The sequence below is a fragment of the Mixophyes fleayi genome, chromosome 4 (genome assembly GCF_038048845.1).
Source record: "Mixophyes fleayi isolate aMixFle1 chromosome 4, aMixFle1.hap1, whole genome shotgun sequence".
Taxonomy (NCBI): Eukaryota; Metazoa; Chordata; class Amphibia; order Anura; family Limnodynastidae; genus Mixophyes; species Mixophyes fleayi.
The window spans coordinates 201,780,615-201,804,000 of record NC_134405.1 but is presented as its reverse complement, the minus strand read 5'-3'; the positions used below and the strand labels follow the sequence as shown (position 1 = coordinate 201,804,000).

The 23,386-nt window shown below is 41.2% G+C and overlaps 1 protein-coding gene across 2 annotated transcripts in view; it reads left to right on the top strand.

The window, feature by feature from the left end:
* Positions 1-241: 241 nt before the first annotated feature.
* SNCB (synuclein beta) overlaps positions 242-23,386 on the top strand; it is a 92,135-nt gene continuing 68,990 nt past the window's right edge. The window contains exons 1-5 of one of the 2 annotated variants that reach the window (XM_075209139.1): positions 247-518; positions 628-680; positions 1,829-1,965; positions 17,176-17,217; positions 19,571-19,689. In XM_075209139.1, coding sequence (XP_075065240.1) covers positions 1,845-1,965; positions 17,176-17,217; positions 19,571-19,689 — 282 coding nt within the window. In that variant the 5' untranslated portion in view covers positions 247-518; positions 628-680; positions 1,829-1,844. Of the gene's footprint in view, positions 519-627; positions 681-1,828; positions 1,966-17,175; positions 17,218-19,570; positions 19,690-23,386 lie in introns of both variants that reach the window. The other variant, XM_075209140.1, reaches the window with a different exon arrangement.

Genomic DNA, 23,386 nt, shown 5'->3' with positions numbered 1-23,386 from the left:
ATAGGTCACCAAAAATATTATGGCGAATTCCTGTGACCTAGCTAAGGGTTCTTGGTTGTGGCTGACGTATATCTGACCTCATCATCTCTCATGGGAAGAGGAAGGTTACAAAGCATCTTTGCATGAAGGAGAAAGGGTCAGGGATGAGAGCTGTGGGAGGGTTTTGCATTTTACACATGTAGTTTTATGTGTGTTGGGGGCTGGTAAAGGCTAGGTTTGTCTGTCTTCCAGCAGCAGAGAAGGGGGGTAGTTGGCTGTGGTCTTCTGATAGCTGTTCTTGCTTGTTCATAGGATCTGCTACCACAAGGGGGTAGACAGCACTCACACAAGCATTAAACACTCTCAAGCGTAGCTTCATCTCAGAGACGAAGGCGGGTGTACAGCTGATAGAGTAGCATCCCATGGCTCTGTTGCACTGACACTGCCTGCTGAGGGACCCCTAAGAGAGCCACTTCTGATCCCTCCTCTGCCTCGTCACATAGAGAAAGAACTGAGACCACTTCACCTCTGAACCCCAGGTAAGGGAGGGTGAGGGGCTGGCAGATCTGCATTTATAAGGAGCTCCATCACAGCTGCTCCATCTGTCTGACGTTTTCCTCTGCCTTTTTTTTTTTTTACACTTACCAGACAGCCTATTTCAGGAAGAAGACAGCACCTGCAATAAGATTGGGACGTGAAAGGTTAGTGTTTTCATTTTGTTTGTTTAAGGTCTCCTGCATTTGGTTAATTATCTTGCTCTTTAATCAGATCCATTTGCAAGGCCCCCCCATGACATCAAAGCGTGTGGGTAGTTGCATCTGCTACAGAAGCAAAAGCATTAGCTCTTCTGATCTGCATCAGGGCTGGGGAGACAATTCCGGGTCTTTCTACTAATGCTTCTCTTTATACTAGCTGATAAGGGGAGCCACACACTGTAATACATTGTAGTCACTCATGATGGGTATCTCTGCTTTACAAATGAAATATTTTGTCTAGCTAGCGTGTATCTAGGGCAAACTCAGGGCAGTATGAGGTCTGTCATCCTGCTGTCTCCCATATAATCACAAGATGGCCAGGCTGTAGTTTTCTTCTGTTCCACCCTGCCTCTCGTACTATCTCTAGTGGTGTCTTTTTCTTATATCACATCTCCATCTTTTGCTTGTGAAAACTGCAATGCCTGTGTAAAGGGTGATGCTGGGATTGCTGCACCTCCCCCTTGTACCCTTCCTCCTTTATTTCGCAGCGGAAAAAAATCCAAGGTTTCAAGGACATGGGGCCAAGCTCACAGATTTATGTGGCTTGCATTATCACACACACACCTGTCCTAACAAAGAAAAAATAACTGGAATATTACACATCCACACACCTTATTAGTATGTGCAAAATGTCTTTGAATGTGTTTTTGTAACTCCCATATAATGTGTTGGCAAATGTACATGGTATTCACAATGACAGAATAATAATTATTGGGCTCAACATACAGAAGCAAATTATTCAACAAATGGATTTAGAATATATTTAAATTAATATTCACAGTTGGTATTGGAACAGCAAACAGTTTATTTAGCATGCCCACAATTTTAATCTCTGATCTACAATATAACAACATATCATGGAAGCACACGAACATTTGGAGACGTGCATTTGCAAGTCTAAGATGAGATGTGTAATGTGAATTGTACACACTCATTGTTCCTCCCTATTCTATCAGAGAAAGGGATGTACTAATCTGATGTGAGTAGGGGTAGCTTCCTATTTGAAAAGCAGGTCAGAGTGAGCTGCAGGGGCTTCAGCTATCACTGTGTTTCCTGTGCTTACCCTACTAATCTGCTACCCCCTCTCTCTGCAGACTGCAACAGATCAGAATGGATGTGTTTATGAAAGGCTTGTCCAAAGCAAAGGAAGGGGTGGTGGCTGCTGCTGAGAAAACCAAGCAAGGGGTAGCGGAAGCTGCAGAGAAGACCAAGGAAGGGGTTCTATATGTTGGTAGGTATCTTGTGTCTCTTGTTTAACCCTGAGTAACCTCTGCCTCTGAGGCACTTAGCTAGAGTGGACATGTGTGTATATGTTTTAAGTACTTACCTAATCCTTGCCCAGATAAATTATAGTAAGTGGCCAAAAATGAATAGATGGGTTTTTGTCAAGGAGTCATTTGGCCTAAACCTTACCACATCTGTCCTGTTGTGCCTGTGCAGGAGTAGCTGTCCAGTGCTGAAACTTCCCAAATCACAGTGGACACTTTATTATACTAGTAAGGTGACATTTTTTAAGTTAAACTAATAAATGGGATGATTACAGTATGTTTTAGTGTAAAAAGACCAATATACACCTACTGATTCTCTTGCCACTACTATTTCTGATGTACAATGCAGTTTTCCAGCACTGTATGTAGGCACCTTAACTGATACAGCTCATTACTTATAGAGTTTTATTTAAAAGACACATATTGACAAGCATATTTTATTTTGTTGTTTTGCATGTTTGAAGAAAATAAAATGCTACATTTAGTGAATCTATTACAAGAACTAATACAAGGATATTGCTGTTTCTGTGAGGTGTTTAGTTGAACACGTTTGCTTGGTAAATCATTAAGCTTTCTACTCAGTGTGGAAACTACCATTGGTGTGGCAGGTGTCATGCGCTGTGGCCCATGGAGATAATGGGGCCCGCTGCATGGCAGATGCAGAGGGTTGGGGGCCCCGGTTCTCTCCTCCTCGCATACCTGCATCGGGGCTCATAGCGCACTAGTTCCACCTCTGTTTCTATCCGTTAGCTTTATTGTAGTCTGTGGACATCTATTATTTCCCTTTACATTAGCAGAGCATGCAGCATGACAACACCTATATGTATGAATACAATGCATAAAAATAAGGCTTTCTATTTAGAATAACCTATGTAATTATGTTTTACGTCACTTTAAAGCATCCATGCCACCAATTTAGTCATTTCTCTAAGTCATTTTGCATTTGTGTATCCAAAGTCTAATGGCAGCTGGAGATGCACTATACATGATAAATTAGTTTAACCTTTTGGGTGATTAAATCCACTTTCATAGTAATCCAATCCCCTGGCACAGAAGAAAATTGGACCACTCAACTGTAATTCGATTTGGTCATCTAACAATCTAAGCAATATAGTGCACTGTATAAATACAAATAATACTTGTTTTTTTCACTGCTTATGTTCACTATGACGAGAGATGTATGTTTTAATTAAAAAAAGCATATCTGGTAAGGTTGTGCAGATAACAGTTTACAAATATGTCCAACACCTACCTGCCAAATATAGGGAAACTGTGGTTAATTAAACTGGATATCTCAATGGTTAGCCATTGCAAGTATACACTACTCAATATATATATATATATATATATATATATATATATATATATTATAAATATCATCCCATAAGAAAGGTGCAAATGAAACCTTTATTAGATTGACACCAGTATTGTAAAGATAAGGTATACAACCTTAATATGCTGCAACTGTGTGAATCCCTTAGTGACACTTCTGTGTATATCTATAAAGATTTTTTTAGTGTCCTCAGCTGTCTATTCTAGGAGAAGATGGGTTAATTATAGACAATCTTGGTATTTCTTTGTGTGTAGCTGACTTTATGTCCCTATGGACCTCTTGGATGATATGCTGAGGCAAATTAAATGGTTGCTATCAATGGCTATTACATGAGCCATACATTATGCAGACAGGCAGAGTTTTCTCTCGTAAGAGTTTGTTGCTCAGTGATATCTCTCTACATCACATCTTGGCATTCATTATTCTCTTAATGTAATATACAAAAATCATCATAAAATATTGTATACCAGGTATGCATTTGGCTGGAATGCTGGATTTATTTGCAATGTATTGTTAGATAATATGAAGAGTATTTCAGCATATCAATATATGAGTGTTTATTTCGTTTTAGAGTTGTTTGTTATGAAAAAAATATAAAGTGTTCCCTAAAATATGTGGGCAGTACCCTAAGAGTCTCTTAATGAGGTTGCTAAAATAAGGAATACATATCCTCCTCCTATAAACTTCTGATGTGTATATATATTTGTAGGTATTGTACTGTAAAGCACTTGATTGCTTATATACTAATACAGGTGGTTCTCATATCTATTTGTCTTTTACAATGGAACAGTTTGAACATAAGTGGGTGGGGCTTGTTTGCTTAAAGGGCCTCTTAACCTAAACAAGAAAAGTATCTTGTAACATTCACAAATATATATGTATGTACATGTTCCTCTACATTGACAGAATTGTATATTTTTGGTATTAGCATTCACATCAATAAGGCATGGGTTAGGTTCCAAACAGGGCCCTATCTGTTTGAAGTTTGTGTGTTCTACCTGTGTTTGCGTAAATTTCCTCTGGGTCCTCTGGTTTCTCCCCCACAGTCCAAAAATATACCAGGAAGATTACCTAGCTGCTGACAAAAATGGTGTATTGTACGTGTTTGTGTGGAGCTGGGCTCCATTTGGCTGTCATCCTTGCTGTCCAGACCCATCTTCCCTCTGACATCTCAGGGGAGAATAATGGGGTGTCTGTGGTCAGCAGGGAGCTTAATGAGCTCCGTTATGTGTGACTAATGACACTGCAAGGTGTTTGAAGCCTCAGAATGCCGTGTATGTGTGCCAGCACTCAAAGTCTGCAAGAGCTCCTGCTCAAAGTTGAAGGGAACTCCTGTCAATTCTACATAAGGGAAGGGGGAGGGGAGAAGAGAGGGGAGGGGAGGTAATGGGTGGAAGGTTGTTCCTCCTTAGAAATGTTGCTATGGTGCATCCAAATTTCTAGTTACATCCCTGGCCACCTGTATGTACATTTTGATTTGGTGACACAGAAACAGGCATTGCACCAGCAATACCTAAAATGTTTTTTATTTTAATTCATACTCATTAATTATCAGTTCTTTTATTTGAGACATATATGTCAATTTCTTATTTATACAGTTATTCACCAGAAGATGTGAGATGTATGGGTTTGCAGTTTAAGTAAATCTGCCATCAAGATATTTATTTGAATTTGTCACATTAAATATAATTTACCTTTGTAATGCATTTCATTAGATAAAATAAAACATGTATTGTTAAAACGGAGGGACATTAGAACAAAATACTAATTTACTGTGAATAACACATTTTATTTAGCTTATTATTCTTAAAATCAAAACTCTTTCTCTTTGGAACTCTTTGGGGCATATTCAATTGTCGCCGTTTTCCACGGCGTTAAAACTACTACCGTTAATACGGTAATAGTTAGCTGGATTTCAGCTCGCGGCTCAGGGAGCTGCGAGCTGAAATCCAGCGAGAAAACTACAGTAATAACTGTAATAGTGTGCAGAGCGCGAGCTTTTCGGGGTTTTCGCTGACAATTGAATATGCCCCTTTAAATGGGTCTCGGTGGAGGAAATAATGGTACTGACCCCCATCATCACCAGCCCCTGAAAAGCGGTGCAATCTTGTCACTCTGCTTCACATCCCTCTGCAGTAATCAGGTTATGACAATATCAATAACAGCATTATCTCCTCTAGCTTTTAGAGACAGCTATGTAAGTCTGAATCTGTGGAAGTGCTTTGTTCCCTGAGGAGGCTAGAAGAGCTCATGTAAATAGAATCAATATACAGTTCTTTATTAATAACTGTTTATGTTTGAGTACACAACAATTATACTATTGCCTTTTGTCTATATCTCAACCATGTAACCTTCTGTTGGTTTATGGGAAGGTAGAATACACATATGGGTCCATTACTATTTCTCAGCAATGTTTAACTCTACATAATTAATGTTCCTCTTTTAGTTAGTAACCCACTGCCCGCAGAATGAAATTGTCCTCATCAAGGGTAATTTAAAAACATGGAACAATGTGAAACAGCGCATGTGTAATTTCTTCTGCTCTTATAATATCATGTACCTATTTGTCTGCATTTCCTCTAGTTTTTATTGTTATGTGCATAGGTTAGAATGTTGTGGCAGCAACAGCTGTGGAGGAGTAAAATGTAGCTTCTGATGGCAGAATCTGGACACATCGCGGTCTTCCTTGTTGAATGTAGGGTAGCTGCAGAAATGTGACAAATTCTGAGCATCAGTACATACTAAGGATGAGCGGGCTCGTATTCCGCTAATCCGAGCCCACCCGAACAGTGCGGATCCGACGGGATCTGAGCACTGTTCGGGTACTTCCGCCCGGGAAAAAAATCCGAAACGAGGCTATGACATCCAAGTCTCGCGTCGGGTCTCGCGAGACTCGGATGTCATAAATTCGCCGCTTGCGGACGCCTTCTTCATTTGGGCTGAGATCAGGGAAGAGGGAGGTTGTAGGGTAGTGGTGCTCCTGCTCCTGTGTGATCAGTCCAGTGGTGCTTTATTCTTTTGTCCTGTGCTCTGTCCTGCTGAGTCCAGTGGTGCTTTGTCCTGTGCTCTGTCCTGCTGAGTCCAGTGGTGCTTTTGTCCTGCTGAGTCCAGTGGTGCTTTTGTCCTGTGCTCTGTCCTGCTGAGTCCAGTGGTGCTTTATTCTTTTGTCCTGTGCTCTGTCCTGCTGAGTCCAGTGGTGCTTTGGCCAGTGCTCTGTCCTGCTGAGTCCAGTGGTGCTTTTGTCCTGCTGAGTCCAGTGGTGCTTTTGTCCTGTGCTCTGTCCTGCTGAGTCCAGTGGTGCTTTATTCTTTTGTCCTGTGCTCTGTCCTGCTGAGTCCAGTGGTGCTTTGGCCAGTGCTCTGTCCTGCTGAGTCCAGTGGTGCTTTTGTCCTGCTGAGTCCAGTGGTGCTTTTGTCCTGTGCTCTGTCCTGCTGAGTCCAGTGGTGCTTTTGTCCTGCTGAGTCCAGTGGTGCTTTTGTCCTGTGCTCTGTCCTGCTGAGTCCAGTGGTGCTTTATTCTTTTGTCCTGTGCTCTGTCCTGCTGAGTCCAGTGGTGCTTTGGCCAGTGCTCTGTCCTGCTGAGTCCAGTGGTGCTTTTGTCCTGCTGAGTCCAGTGGTGCTTTTGTCCTGTGCTCTGTCCTGCTGAGTCCAGTGGTGCTTTTGTCCTGCTGAGTCCAGTGGTGCTTTTGTCCTGTGCTCTGTCCTGCTGAGTCCAGTGGTGCTTTATTCTTTTGTCCTGTGCTCTGTCCTGCTGAGTCCAGTGGTGCTTTGGCCAGTGCTCTGTCCTGCTGAGTCCAGTGGTGCTTTTGTCCTGCTGAGTCCAGTGGTGCTTTTGTCCTGTGCTCTGTCCTGCTGAGTCCAGTGGTGCTTTGGCCAGTGCTCTGTCCTGCTGAGTCCAGTGGTGCTTTTGTCCTGCTGAGTCCAGTGGTGCTTTTGTCCTGTGCTCTGTCCTGCTGAGTCCAGTGGTGCTTTATTCTTTTGTCCTGTGCTCTGTCCTGCTGAGTCCAGTGGTGCTTTGGCCAGTGCTCTGTCCTGCTGAGTCCAGTGGTGCTTTTGTCCTGCTGAGTCCAGTGGTGCTTTTGTCCTGTGCTCTGTCCTGCTGAGTCCAGTGGTGCTTTTGTCCTGCTGAGTCCAGTGGTGCTTTTGTCCTGTGCTCTGTCCTGCTGAGTCCAGTGGTGCTTTATTCTTTTGTCCTGTGCTCTGTCCTGCTGAGTCCAGTGGTGCTTTGGCCAGTGCTCTGTCCTGCTGAGTCCAGTGGTGCTTTTGTCCTGCTGAGTCCAGTGGTGCTTTTGTCCTGTGCTCTGTCCTGCTGAGTCCAGTGGTGCTTTGGCCAGTGTCTGTCCTGCTGAGTCCAGTGGTGCTTTTGTCCTGTGCTCTGTCCTGCTGAGTCCAGTGGTGCTTTTGTCCTGCTGAGTCCAGTGGTGCTTTTGTCCTGTGCTCTGTCCTGCTGAGTCCAGTGGTGCTTTATTCTTTTGTCCTGTGCTCTGTCCTGCTGAGTCCAGTGGTGCTTTGGCCAGTGCTCTGTCCTGCTGAGTCCAGTGGTGCTTTTGTCCTGCTGAGTCCAGTGGTGCTTTTGTCCTGTGCTCTGTCCTGCTGAGTCCAGTGGTGCTTTGGCCAGTGTCTGTCCTGCTGAGTCCAGTGGTGCTTTTGTCCTGTGCTTTGTTCTGCTAAGTCCATAGTAATTTTATAATTATTAACAAATCATAAAAAAAAAAAAATTATACAAAAATAATTTAAAAAGTATAAAGAAAATTCTAGATCTATATATACTTGCAGTGCAGAAATATTAGTACTGCAATACCTACATTCACTGTTCTTGCAGTCCTGAAATATTAGTACTGCTAAATTCCCTACGTTGACTGTTCTTGCAGTCCAGAAATATTAGTACTGCTAAATTTACCTACGTTCACTGTTTCTGCAGTCCCAAAAAATAGGTTCTGCAATCTATATTATTACGTTCACTGTTTCTGCAGTCCCAAAAAATAGGTACTGCAATCTAAATTACTACGTTCACTGTTTCTGCAGTCCCAAAAAATAGGTACTGCAATCTATATTACTACGTTCACTGTTTCTGCAGTCCCAAAAAATAGGTTCTGCAATCTATATTATTACGTTCACTGTTTCTGCAGTCCCAAAAAATAGGTACTGCAATCTAAATTACTACGTTCACTGTTTCTGCAGTCCCAAAAAATAGGTACTGCAATCTATATTACTACGTTCACTGTTTCTGCAGTCCCAAAAAATAGGTACTGCAATCTAAATTACTACGTTCACTGTTTCTGCAGTCCCAAAAAATAGGTACTGCAATCTATATTACTACGTTTACTGTTTCCGCAGTCCCAAAGTGTGTGTGGTTTAGGGGTACGCTCTCTTGTGCTGCATATAATGGAGTACAAAAATTTGGAGGATAAAGTAGGGAAAGATCAAGACCCACTTCCTCCTAATGCTGAAGCTGCTGCCACTAGTCATGACATAGACGATGAAATGCCATCAACGTCGTCTGCCAAGGCCGATGCCCAATCTCCTAGTAGAGGGCATGTAAAATCCAAAAACCCAAAGTTCACTAAAATTACCAAAAAAAGGAAATTAAAAACACTCGAGGAGAAACGTAAACTTGTCAATATGCACTTTACGACACGGAGTGGCAAGGAACGGCTTAGGCCCTGGCCCGTGTTCAGGGCTAGTGGTTCAGCTTCACCCAAGGATCTAAGCCCTCCTCCCCCCCCCCTCTAAAAAATTTAAGAGACTTAAGCTGTCATCAACAACACAGCAAACAACTCTGCCTTCTAAAGAGATGGCATCACAAATCCCCAAGGCGAGTCGAAGGGTGTTGGTGGTTGCGAGGCCTGACCTTCCCATCACTGTACGGGAAGAGGTGGCTCCTTCCACCATTTGCAGCACGCCCTCTGCATATGCTGGAAGGATCACCCACAGTCCAGTTACAGATTTGGCTAATGAAGGTGTCAATGTTGTACACCGGGAGGAGGATATTGATGTAGCTGGCGCTGAGGAGGAACTTGACGAGGAGGATGCTGATGTGGTTATCATAAATGAGGCACCAGGGGGGGAAATAGTTGTTGTCCATGGGATGAAAAAGCCCATCGTCATGCCTGGTCAGAAGACCAAAAAATCCACCTCTTCGATCTGGAGTTATTTTTATCCCAATCTGGACAACAAATGTATGGCCATATGTACCTTATGTAAAGCTCAAATAAGCAGGGGTAAGGATCTTGGCCACCTAGGGACATCCTCCCTTATACGTCACTTGAAGAACCTTCATAATTCAGTGTTTAGTTCAGGACCTGTGGCTAGGACCGTCAGCAGTCCAGGGACACCTAAATCCCTTGGTCCTGTTGTATACACACCAACAACACCCTCCTCGTCAACTTCCTCCACGATCTCCATCAGATATAGTCCTGCAGGCCATGTCACCGGCATGACTGAGTCCTCTTCAATCCGGGATTCATCCGAGGAATCCTGCAGCGGTAAGCCTACTACTGCCGCTGCTGCTGTTGCTGCTGGTAGTCGATCATCTTCCCAGAGGGGAAGTCGTAAGAACGCTACGTCTTTCACCAAACAGTTGACCGTCCAACAGTCGTTTGCCATGAGCACAAAGTACGACAGTAGTCACCCTATTGCAAAGCGGATAGCTGCGACTGTAACAGCTATGTTGGTGTTAGACGTGCGTCCGGTGTCCGCCATCAGTGGAGTGGGATTTAGACGGTTGATGGAGGTATTGTGTCCCCGATACCAAACCCCGTCGAGATTTCACTTCACTAGGCAGGCGATACCCGGGATGTACAGAGAAGTACGAACAAGTGTCCTCAGTGCTCTGAAAAATGCGGTTGTACCCACTGTCCACTTAACCACGGACATGTGGACAAGTGGTTCAGGGCAAACTAAGGACTATACGACTGTGACAGTCCACTGGGTAGATGCATCGCCTCTCGCAGCAAAAGCAGCAGCTGCATCAGTAGCAGCATCTCCACAATGGCTGCTCGTTCCAAGGCAGGCAACGTTGTGTATCACCGGTTTTAATAAGAGGCACAACGCTGACAACCTCTTAGAGAAACTGAGGGAAATAATCTCACAGTGGCTTACCCCACTTAGACTCTCCTGGGGATTTGTGGTGTCAGACAACGCCAGTAACATTGTGCGGGCATTACATATGGGCAATTTCCAGCACGTCCCATGTTTTGCCCACACCATAAATTTGGTGGTGCAGCATTACCTGAAGAGTGACAGGGGTGTGTAGGAGATGCTTGCAGTGGCCCGCAAAATTGCTGGACACTTTCAGCATTCTGCCAGTGCCTACCGCAGACTCGAGCAACATCAAAAAAGGCTGAACCTGCCCTGCCATCACCTCAAACAAGAGGTTGTGACGCGCTGGAACTCCACCCTCTATATGCTGCAGAGGATGGAGGAGCAGCAAAAGGCCATTCAAGCCTACACAGCCACCTACGATGGGCCACGTGTTTGTGCCGACCACTTGTGTCGCTTAGCTTAGACATCCAGCTACCTCGGTGCAACCTTTTGGACTAAAAACAATATTGTGAGGTGTGAGGTGTTCAGAATAGACTGGAAATTAGTGGAAATGAATGCTATTGAGGTTAATAATAGTGTAGGAGTGAAAAACAAAACAAAATATGGATTTTAGCACTTTTTATGCTTTTTTAAAAAAAAATCAGAACCCAAAATCAGAACCAAAACCTCAAGCTAATCAGAACCCAAAACACCAAAAGTGGCCGGTGCACACCCCTAATACATACCTGAGATTCCTTTTAGGAGGACAAAATATGATATCATTAAAAATCCGAGATTGTGCTATATACTTTAATTTTGCACATTCTCCAAGGTGGTGGTTATTGGATTCGGGCATTTACACTTAATGTAACACAGTTCACATGTACATATAAACATTTGACAATTAAAATAAGACAATCCAGATCTCCTCTTATTGCCAAGAGTTATTTAATACATCAATGAGACTCCAACAAGCAGCTTTTCATTAGAGAAAAATAAAAGGTTTTCTTTACTTAAAGGGGATGACCAAAATAATAGTAGGCAGGACTTAGAAGGGAGGGACTTCTATCCAGCACCTTTACACCTTTTAGGACACCCTATACACATGAATGTATTTGCACAGAAAATATGCGCTGCGCCTCTTGCTTTTTTTGCAGTACATAAATGACCTCTGTAATGTTGTCTGTGTTTAAGTCATGTGTAAACATAGAAGGAACACTATTTGGCACTGATGTGCAATGGTTTTGTTAGGCAATCAGCTGTTATTTTATTTTACTTCGTGCAAATATTTTATATCATACAGTGCACATAAATTTTTATGCAGTTCCTCCATTCTTTGAAGCTTAAAATATAGTTTTTGGTTCCTATAACATAAGGAGATACTAAGGGGTGTATTTATAAAACATTTTTACCCCAAAATCATGCAAAACACCTGTTTTCTCATGAATATCTCCTATTTAGGTAAGGGAGGAATTTATCAAAGGTCTAATGAGGAGATATTTTCTGCGTTAACCAAAATATAGCTGAATACCGCTGTCCCCACAGTCCTCTATGTCCAATTTAACAAGCTCCGAAAAGCGCAGCTTTTTGGAGCCTGTTTCCTATAGCTAACGCCATCCAAGGATGGTGTTAGTAGCTCTTGCCTATGTAATGGAAAGTGTAGAGGAGTCTCTACTAATCCCTCCTTCCTATCCGGCGTAGACACATGCACTGGCCTATGGCCACGTATATGCAGTCTTTCGTAGCCGCAAAGAAATATATGTTTTCTTGCAAATCTGTCTTCAGGACAGCCACATATCAGAGGTGCTGCCCCGGCAGGACTCCATTCATAAATTGCTCTGTAATTCTGATAAGATTTGCGATAAGAAATAATACTTTACAAGCAATTTATGCAATCTGTCATAAACAGACCCTTATGGCCCTGTACTCACGGGTAATGAAAACTACACTTTAAAAATGAAGAAATAGATTTTAAAGTGTGTTCCAAGCCTCTTTGCAGGATAGTAGACCAAGTACAGAGCATTAATGCTTGTGAATGCTGTTGGCAACAGTGACCCTGAGGCAGACCGACCACTTGTCAGAAACAGTCCGTGTACTAGTCTAGATGCTTTCATTATTTTTTTGGACTATAAGCATCTAAGGACATTTAGCGGGCTTTAAGAACACATGTTGAACTCCTGATTTCAATGCTCATGGGTATGAGTTCCAATAGACTTGTGCAAACTCACAGGAGTTGATACTGGGATTCAAACTGAGGACTCCAGCAAGTCTCTTGGTGTTACTCAAAGTTGCCTACTCTTCTGGAATTTCTGGGAGGCTCTGAATTTCGGGGAGCCATCCCGGAAGAGTAGGCATCCTCCGGTATGTGACAGAGGCGAGGCTTAATATCGCAATTTTGCATAATTAAACCCATCTCCTGATATAAAAATGCAGTTAATTTTAGCACTTCCAAGCAGCGTGCGGGTCACCATGCCCTCTCCTAACCCCTGACACATGACCTCTCCTCTGGGATCTCCCGGAGGAGAGTTTTGAAAAGTTGGCAAATATGGTGTTACTGTTATAGGGTTAATGGCCTTGATCAGTGAGAAAGACTGTATTCTAACAACCTTAGCTTTGTACTTGGACATGTGCCCACTTCAGTCTTTAAATGTTTCTAGTGAATTTATAAATCTAAATTGTTTAAATGGAAGTACACTTTGCCTGCTTTGGTTGTCATTTCTTATGAGGGAATTCTGTTACATTGGAGAAAGCAGGGCAAACACAGGATTTGTAGAAGGGGGTTTCCACATCACGCCGCCAGTGGATGGGGGCATGGCTATAATTTTAGACAGTGCTTGGCTGCTCTCCAACTCTTCCTATCCCCATAATATACATGGGCAATGGTGTGTGCATTACTGTTAGGTGCACGCAGCTCTCCCTTTTCAAGTAGAGCTGTGTGAAGCGGGAGCAGGGTCCAGCAACCTCAATTATACAGTGTCCCAGGCTTGGAGAGGGTTTCCAGGCACTTTGCCTATGGAAGGTGGAGGTAAATTGTCCTTCACGTGTAGGTAAACTAATTCCATTTGTATAATAATACTACCACTTTTAAAATGTGTTAATTTACCATCAGTTTAAAAACAATTTACCTTTTCTTCTGCCACTTATATATAATTCAATTGTAGGGCTCATAATGTTTTTACAAAGTGCTAAATATGTAGATTCTTTCCACTTCGTTATTCGTTTTGAAAATTTGTTCGTATGATTAAATATATAACTGAATCTATGAAATATACCTGAAAATGCACTTTTCTCCTTTAATTGAAGTAATAAAGCCTTGCAACATATAAAAGTATTACATGTATAAATGACAGAATGTCTAAATAGATGAGCGATCTTGTAGTCAAGAGTGTGATCATGACAGAAGACATTTGATGGAGAACATTTATTGGTCTGACACTAATAGGCTCAACCCAGCCTTGAGTCTGTCATGTGTCAGCTTTGTTACTTTGAATCTTTTAATTGCTTTACTTTACAGTTTGCACAACTGCACTGCAATGGGTCTATTTATTAATGTGAGATGTTTTCACTGAAGATAGGGCTCCCCCTATCTATCAAGGGCTAGAACCATGCTATAGCGAGTGGTATTCGCCCCCCACCCCCCCAGTGAAGGCTATTTCTGGAAAAATCTTTTACTTGGAAGCTTATTTAACAAAGAGTGTGGTGGTACACATGCTGCCGCAATCCTCATATTGCTATTCCCATATAAATATTTTTTTCAAATACAAAAACAAACTATGTTTAAAAGATTTTTCTACATTGCAGTTAATAAATAAAATCTAGTATCTGGATACTCCACATTTAACTCCAGCAAGCTAAACAGAAATGATACTGAGGTCGCATTGAGTTGGAAAAAATGAGTGAGTGCTATTAGTTCCAAAATGAGCCACATATTATTCATTTCAACAAATGCAATAATACCTAAAAGTTTAACATCAGCCCTGGCAAAGTGTCACACTTTGGGAAGTGTGAAAATCACAGTAATTGCACTGGCCAATACTAATGGACATACTAATTTTCTGTGTTTCACAAATAATCTCTATTCCTTTGTAAATATATATACTGTATATATAATATAGTTTTGCACAGCACAAAAGGACTTGGAGGAAGCCATCTGGGAGCACAGTATGCATCTGCTCTGCAGTAAGGCACATATACACCTATGTGTTTGATAAATGAAAGAAATATGCCATTTGAATTAAACATAGCTCAATTGTCTCCTTACTTTTATATGTTGTGACAAGAAATGGAATATTAAGAGGTACAATTGTGCAAGTAGACAATGCTTTCTTCTTTACAACCCTGTGCAGATTACAGACCATCTGTAGTGGTTGAAAAAAGCAATCAGAACAGATTGCCTGTTGGGGTATGGCTAAAGAGATGCTGACTCATAAATCCATATGCACCATTCAAAATCAGTCAACGGTGCAACTACTAGGAGGCCCACAGTTGAGGGGGCTCATCTTCCCCGTTAAAGCCCTATGTGAGTTGTTCACCAATAGTTCTCTCCCTATTTTTGAATTACCTATTCCGGGAACATAGGTACAGTTAAATGATTGATGAAAGAGTGCAGAGGGTTCTCAATGAAGACCAGCAACAAGGAATCCAGATAAGCCTATTTTTTTATATATATCTGGTGCGCTTACCCACAATTGGTGTGTGTAGTGAGGTGGTGGGAACCACAGTATTTTTATTACGATAACACACTATGTGTGATTTTTTTTTTTCTGTTCCCTTGATTTATGAATTGAGACTACACGTCTGAGGAACGGATTGGATTGGACCTGCTCAATTGATTTACTGATACACGCATGTTCCTTCGTATAGCTGGTACGCATATAGGAATTATATTTAGGATTTTCACACTATTGGGCACCTATCCTTTTACTGTTTACATTGATTACAATATTGGACTTACCAACCATTTTTGGAGTTAGGCAGCCACCTGTACATACAGGGTGTTTATTATATGTTTCCCTTTCATGTATGTTTTTTGTATATGCAGTACATATATAGATTGGGCACATTATATGTTTTTATAACCAGATATCAAGTGGAGCGCCAATTGTGTCCGCCTGAGGCTGTACTATATGTGTGTGTGTGTATATATATATATATATATATATATATATATATACACACACATATATACAAATCAATGTGGTTATCAATTAGCATTACTCAATCAATATATTTAAAGCAGACTGGCAAACAAAACAGAAACCAATCTATTTTAAAATATCAAAATCCACAATTGTAAGCCTTGAAATAAATACAGCCATGATATCCATTTATTTTCCAAACCAAATAATAAGTCAGGGTACAGCACGCAGGACATGTTGGGTGTACACAATCATCTGACCAGAATCACACTTTTCACTTATGTTGAAGTGTATGCAGAGTATGCAACATTGCTAAATTAAGACACTTGTCTTGGCAAAGCACAGCTTGGTTGTAAATGAAGCCCAGAGCCATTTTTTGATAATGTTTTCATTATACACCCTTTATGTTGTGACTTTAAAAAATATAACATTTATAAACATTTTTTAATATTTTCACAATTACTTGGCAATAGCAACTCATTTCACCATTCAAGCATCTGGCAGCATAACTTCAGTGAGTATATTTTAAGACAAATAGTGGCAGCCAAGTTATTAAAGCTGAACCTAACCTAGTGCAAACTTTGTATGTTCCTCTTCAGTTCCTATGTATTATCATGGAGCCACCTATAGCAGTATAGGGCCGCAGCACAAGACATGTGAATGCACCACAACCTCTGAGACTATGGGGTAAATGTATAAAAAGTCCTGTTTTTTCAAGTCGCCGGAAATCGGCGAGTTTACAGCTAAAATTTAAAGCTGCGCTGGCTTGTAAAGGCAAACTTGAAAAAAACTGACTTTCATACATTTACCCCTATGAGTTTATATTTACTATGTGGCGGTTCCATAGAACCACCAATTCCAGGCGCTTTGAAGTAATTTTTTAAATGGCACTTTTATTAAAGACAAAGCCCATTGGGTTTTGTCTTTAATAACATTACTGTATGAAGAAACTAACTTCATAGTGCTGGGAATCGGCAGTTCTATGGATGATAATTAATGACAATAAAGTATGCTTATGAATATTGGTTCAGGCAACAAAATGCTGACTATTAGGCAGCAGGTACACTTTTAAACCCAAATAAACTAATGTCATTCTCTGCAGCTAGCTCCATGAGACCCAATGTTATCTATTTTTCATGGACAATGATTGTACTCAACTGTCTCATGTACATAGTTGTCAACATTTATAATGTTTTTCAAGGCAGATTGATGAAGGGCAGGTGAATTTACACATGTCACACACAATAGTCTCTCTTCTCTTCAATAAATATTAACTTATAAACTCAAGAGAGTAAGACTTGTGTTATATTTACATTCATTATACAGAATAAAAGGACATATCAGGAAACAGTGCATTGTCAGGTCCCAAAGCAAAAGGGGTACCTCCACTTTGCTGTCTTGAGAGCAGCGTGGGGGCCTTAGAGCTGGTGCTGTGCCACAAATGCCAGTCCCCCCTCACCACATCCACCAGGCCCTGTAGCGGCCCAACCCCTTTCAGTGGCAGTACTTGTACTGTAGAATTGGTCAGTATTAAAAATAAAGGGCCATTCCAGGTACAACTATTTCCAGAATTAAATGTTTAGAACATGAATAATCTGTATAGTACTAAATGGACAGGACAGCATCTACATTTTATATATTCAACATTTTGTAACAATTTTTCTTTTGTCTCTCTTCTAGGGAGTAAAACCCGTGATGGAGTAGTACAAGGAGTGGCTTCAGGTCAGTGTCGCCAACATTTCAAAAACTCTGTCCTTACTGCCGCTGCCAAGACCGTTAATCTGTGTGATACAGTACCTCAGGCAGTCAGGCAACCAAAGCCAGCTCTGCCCATAATAGGATCAAAAGCTAATGGGTGACTGAGATCGCCCAGGCTGAGCTAATGCAATTAATACAAGTAGCTACTGCTCATCTTGTGTGTTTACATCTAAATTTGAGAATAGAATTATATTCATGTATGGTACTACAGGCAAAAGACTCATTTAGTCCCATGCAGTTGCTATTATGAAGTTGGCTGGATGCAGATTATTAGATAAACAATACATTAAAAATGTGTATGAATAAATACCATACAATGGAAAGTCTCAAGAAAAGTATTTTCATTACAGGAATCAAACAAATCACCTTAGAAACTTGCATAATACAAAACAAATAGTTCTTATTTTGGAGAGTCTCCTCTACTTTTTTGTATTAATAATTTGCAGATTACCAGTTGCTGCAGAGCACAGAAATTTCCATCCACCATATGACAAATGAAAGTAAATCATCATCATCAACATTTATTTATATAGCGCCAGCAAATTCCATAGCGCTTTACAATTGGAATATACAGTTATACAGTTATGCTCAGAAACCAAGAATATCCCCAAATTCTGAGGCATTTTGACCCAGCACTTAAAAGGGATGGACATCCCTGGTCAAAACTTATTATTTTATGAGATTGGCTGGATGGTCCTGCAGCAGCGGAGCATACCAGACATCAAATGAGTGTATGTGAGCGTCACATGATCGTCTCACATCCATTTTTGTGAAGCCCTCTTTGGCCAAGAATGTTTCACTGCTGCTGAACCTTCCAGCCGATCACATTAAATATTTAAATTCTTAGCTTGTACATCCTCCTAGAATTTTTACTGAAAGCATTCCTTACTCTTTGTAGATTCAGCCATATGGTTAGATCAACCTGGGATATGACACAAAGCTGCTCTCTAGATAGTGTTTTATTCCGTAAAGAGAGCAAAGCAGAGCTGTATCATACTGCAAAACCACGGAAATAAACAACTCTGTCTGGTGATATAAACATATGGCTGAAAAGTACAGAATTACTTAGTAGGTAATTTCCCCTCTCTAACTCTTACTACGTGTCTAGTAAAACTTGCAGAGGGACATAGACTGTAGAAGCCAATGAATTAAGGTCAATAATTGTACCATTCTGTTGTAGGCATTTTATCTATATCTATAAACTGTAGTTGTTTACTTTTATAGTGTGTGCATTCTCTAAGTATAAAACATTGGTGTAAAATAAAAGATAAAGGGCCATATTCACAAAAGTTGTGCTTCCGAAAATGGCAGTAAAAGCAAATTATTTTATTTAACGTGACGTTCACAAATAGTTTACTGCCTTAATAGCACATTTTTAAGTCATCTTAACTCCCCCCTGAGCATGAACTCATCCCACCAGAACATCTGTAATGGTAAATATGCAAATACAATAAGCTCATGTTAAGACCATTGTGTAAGAAACAAATATTCCAATTTTGTGAAATTGCCTTAATATCATTGCTGACCAGAAATCGTGTATTTTGTTAGCTTGTAATGGGACTGTGATACTTAAATAGATCTTTTACAAGTTGTACATTTTATTGAAATGTATAAATAAATTAGCAGTACAGTTATTCTAGTTTACATTGTAGTGTAGATAAGAATTGGAGCAGGGAGGTTCATTAAATAAACCAGTAGCTATTATATTGATGGGGATTAACTACATGACCCTCCATCAGCCAAGCAGTGGCAGAAAGGAAGCTAATGCCAGACCCAATATAGTATTACTCAACAATGCAATGTGACTGTGTAAAAAACAAGGTACTGATGAAAGTGGAACAAGGTGCCATCACCCTGTTACATAATATGTTACACATTTAGGTTTGCTGCAGGCCTTGTTACATAATTTAGTTTGCTAACATTTTCAAGCCTAATGTTTCTTTTCGAGTCCAGCTTGTCACCTAAAAGTTTATAAATAGTAAAAGACAGCAGCAGACAACTCTATTAAAGAGACACAGGTGAAAAAAAGAGTCTCCGTATTTGCATATGCTCTGATTTATTTGATCAGTCCTTCCAATTCATTTTATCATGATGTCATACTGGTGTAACCATGTTGCCGTGATAACGCTGATATAGCATTAATCACCGTAGGCTTGTGGCACACAGCACATGTCACATTAATCAGCAAAGGTGATACTGGTTGTGTTTCTAAAGTTTCCAGTGATGGAAATCCAGACCTTGTTCTCCCCCTTTTCCGTCAGCCCATTATTTAATGGTGGCCGTGTCTGTAACATTTGTTTGTTTTACTCCTTCCCAGTGGCGGAGAAGACCAAAGAGCAGGCCTCTCAACTGGGAGGGGCTGTCATGTCTGGAGCTGGGAACATTGCTGCAGCCACTGGTCTAGTGAAGAAAGACGAGTTCCCCACAGATATAAAGGTGAAATATTTTCTTTAATGTGAAGAATTAATCTTAATGTAAAGTGTCTGAAAATGATCTCTCTCCTTAAAAATGACATGATATCACTCGCTACTTCTGTCATGTGATGCTACATGGAATGGTGGCTTATACATTTCTGAAATAGCCAAAAAAAGAAACTATAAAGTTGCAAAGACATTGCAACAAATAATAGCATTTAATAAAACAAAGTTACACATGTGTATATAATTGCTAAAAATGAGTTGTAGCCCATTTAATTGCATAGCATATAGCTTATTACATGTATCATCATCATCATTTATTTATATAGCGCCACTAATTCCGCAGCGCTGTACAGAGAACTCATTCACATCAGTCCCTGCTCCATTGAAGCTTACAGTCTAAATTCTCTAATATAGACACACACTCACACACAGACAGAGAGGGAGACAGACAGAGAGAGAGAGAGAGACTATGGTCAATTTTTTTTGATAGCGGCTAATTAACCTACCAGTATGTTTTTGGAGTGTGGGAGGAAACCGGAGCACCCGGAGGAAACCCACGCAAACACAGGGAGAACATACAAACTCCTCACAGATAAGGCCATGGTCAGGAATCAAACTCATGACCCCAGTGCTGTGAGCCAGAAGTGCTAACCACTAGGCCACTGTGCTGCCCTACGTATCTACATATTTAGATTAAAATAAAAAAATTAATCAATACTGTATCTTTCCTTGTACTATTTGTTAAGTGGCAGATCAGGCCAACAATCTTCACACTATTGCAACTATTTGTATAGGTTTATGCATGAGTGCGTCAATATAGAACCAACTGAATTTTGTCCCTCTAATCGGAGCATCGGGGCATGCCCTGCTGAATGAGGGCACCTGACTCTGCCCATGCGATAAAATGAGATTTCATGTTGTGGAACAAGATATTTATATGAACGTCAAGACGCGAGGGATTGCATATTTAGGGGTGTGTTCACGTTTCAGCAAGTGACCACAGATCATCTTTACCATGGGAATGGACCAGATTTTTTTCTCATCCTCAGAGGTGGTAAAAGATAGTTGTTGTTCTATACTTACAATGGGATTATTTTATACACCAGCCATGTATATTCCCATCTTTATCCACAATCCAATAAATTATAATGCTAAGCATTTCACTCAGGCATATCCCAGTGGAAGGGAGAGTCCTTGTTATGCTCTCAGAGGACCAACAAACATAGTTATGCAAAAGAAAAAAGGCACTGTGTGTCTGTATTTTTGTAAAGGACCCTTATAGTTGTATAATACATGGCTACTCATATTCCAGTAAGAAAACCATTCCATAGGTACGTAAAATGTAATACTGTATGTTTCCTGTGCTGTTCTGTGAATGTTTTGGTATAGGTATATTTCTGTACCTTTCTGTATCTGATTATAACTATAGTATACTATATGTTTCAAAAACATAGTAAAAAATGTACTGCTACTGATTGATTTCGTTCTCAGCTACAAGGGTTTAGTCATACCCAAATCTGTGCAAATTTGCACAATATTGGGGGTTATCTGTACTTAAATGAAGGATACACCATTTCACTGGGAGTTGTTGACAAATGGTACATAACAATAGATATACTAAAGACTAAACCACAAATGTTTCCATTATTAAATCATCTTGTTTCAGTGCTACACTGGCATCATCAAGTGTAGTGAAGATTCATTACTGAGGCTGGTCATTTGGCAACCTCAGTCTTCTCTTATCTTGTGTCTTTCTAATGTTAATTGGTATGGAAATCCCTAGCTGGCCGCTATATATATATCATTATTTTTGCATTAGTGGAGTGTATCCAGGCAAAGAGGGCATCCCGGGACTAGATGTGAACCAGTCACATGATGCTCAAATCCTATCCAATGATACCCTCTTTGGCCTGGTACACACTACTGCTCAGAGCCGGATTTAGACCTCATAGGGCCCTAGGCAGGATACTGTTTTTGGGCCCCCTCCCTGAAACAATCCATTCGCACTTTATTTTTGCAGCCTACCATATACCCCTATAGTTACGTAGAAGTGAAAGCATGTGCCGCCGCATGCCTACCATATACCCCTATAGTTACGTAGAAGTGAAAGCATGTGCTGCCGCATGCCTACCATATACCCCTATAGTTACGTAGAAGTGAAAGCATGTGCCGCCGCATGCCTACCATATACCCCTATAGTTACGTAGAAGTGATAGCATGTGCCGCCGCATGCCTACCATATACCCCTATAGTTACGTAGAAGTGAAAGCATGTGCCGCCGCATGCCTACCATATACCCCTATAGTTATGTAGAAGTGAAAGCATGTGCTGCCGCATGCCTACCATATACCCCTATAGTTACGTAGAAGTGAAAGCATGTGCTGTCGCATGCCTACCATATACCCCTATAGTTACGTAGAAGTGAAAGCATGTGCTGTCGCATGCCTACCATATACCCCTATAGTTACGTAGAAGGGAAAGCATGTCCTGCCGCATGCCTACCATATACCCCTATAGTTACGTAGAAGTGAAAGCATGTGCCGCCGCATGCCTACCATATACCCCTATAGTTACGTAGAAGGGAAAGCATGTGCTGCCGCATGCCTACCATATACCCCTATAGTTACGTAGAAGTGAAAGCATGTGCTGCCGCATGCCTACCATATACCCCTATAGTTACGTAGAAGTGAAAGCATGTGCCGCCGCATGCCTACCATATACCCCTATAGTTACGTAGAAGTGAAAGCATGTGCCGCCGCATGCCTACCATATACCCCTATAGTTACGTAGAAGTGATAGCATGTGCCGCCGCATGCCTACCATATACCCCTATAGTTACGTAGAAGTGAAAGCATGTGCCGCCGCATGCCTACCATATACCCCTATAGTTATGTAGAAGTGAAAGCATGTGCCGCCGCATGCCTACCATATACCCCTATAGTTACGTAGAAGTGAAAGCATGTGCCGCCGCATGCCTACCATATACCCCTATAGTTACGTAGAAGTGAAAGCATGTGCCGCCGCATGCCTACCATATACCCCTATAGTTATGTAGAAGTGAAAGCATGTGCCGCCGCATGCCTACCATATACCCCTATAGTTACGTAGAAGTGAAAGCATGTGCTGTCGCATGCCTACCATATACCCCTATAGTTACGTAGAAGTGAAAGCATGTGCCGCCGCATGCCTACCATATACCCCTATAGTTACGTAGAAGTGAAAGCATGTGCCGCCACATGCCTACCATATACCCCTATAGTTACGTAGAAGTGAAAGCATGTGCTGCCGCATGCCTACCATATACCCCTATAGTTACGTAGAAGTGAAAGCATGTGCCGCCGCATGCCTACCATATACCCCTATAGTTACGTAGAAGTGAAAGCATGTGCCGCCGCATGCCTACCATATACCCCTATAGTTACGTAGAAGTGAAAGCATGTGCCGCCGCATGCCTACCATATACCCCTATAGTTACGTAGAAGTGAAAGCATGTGCCGCCGCATGCCTACCATATACCCCTATAGTTACGTAGAAGTGAAAGCATGTGCCGCCGCATGCCTACCATATACACCGTCAAAGGAGGTGAGGGCGTGGCTTGCATCTTTGGGGGCGTACCTAACATGTGAAAAGAATAAGGCACCCCTAAATAATTACCAAGCAGTCCCGTTTTTAGTAGTTAGTTGGGTCAAAACAACTTAAAAAATATTGCAGTC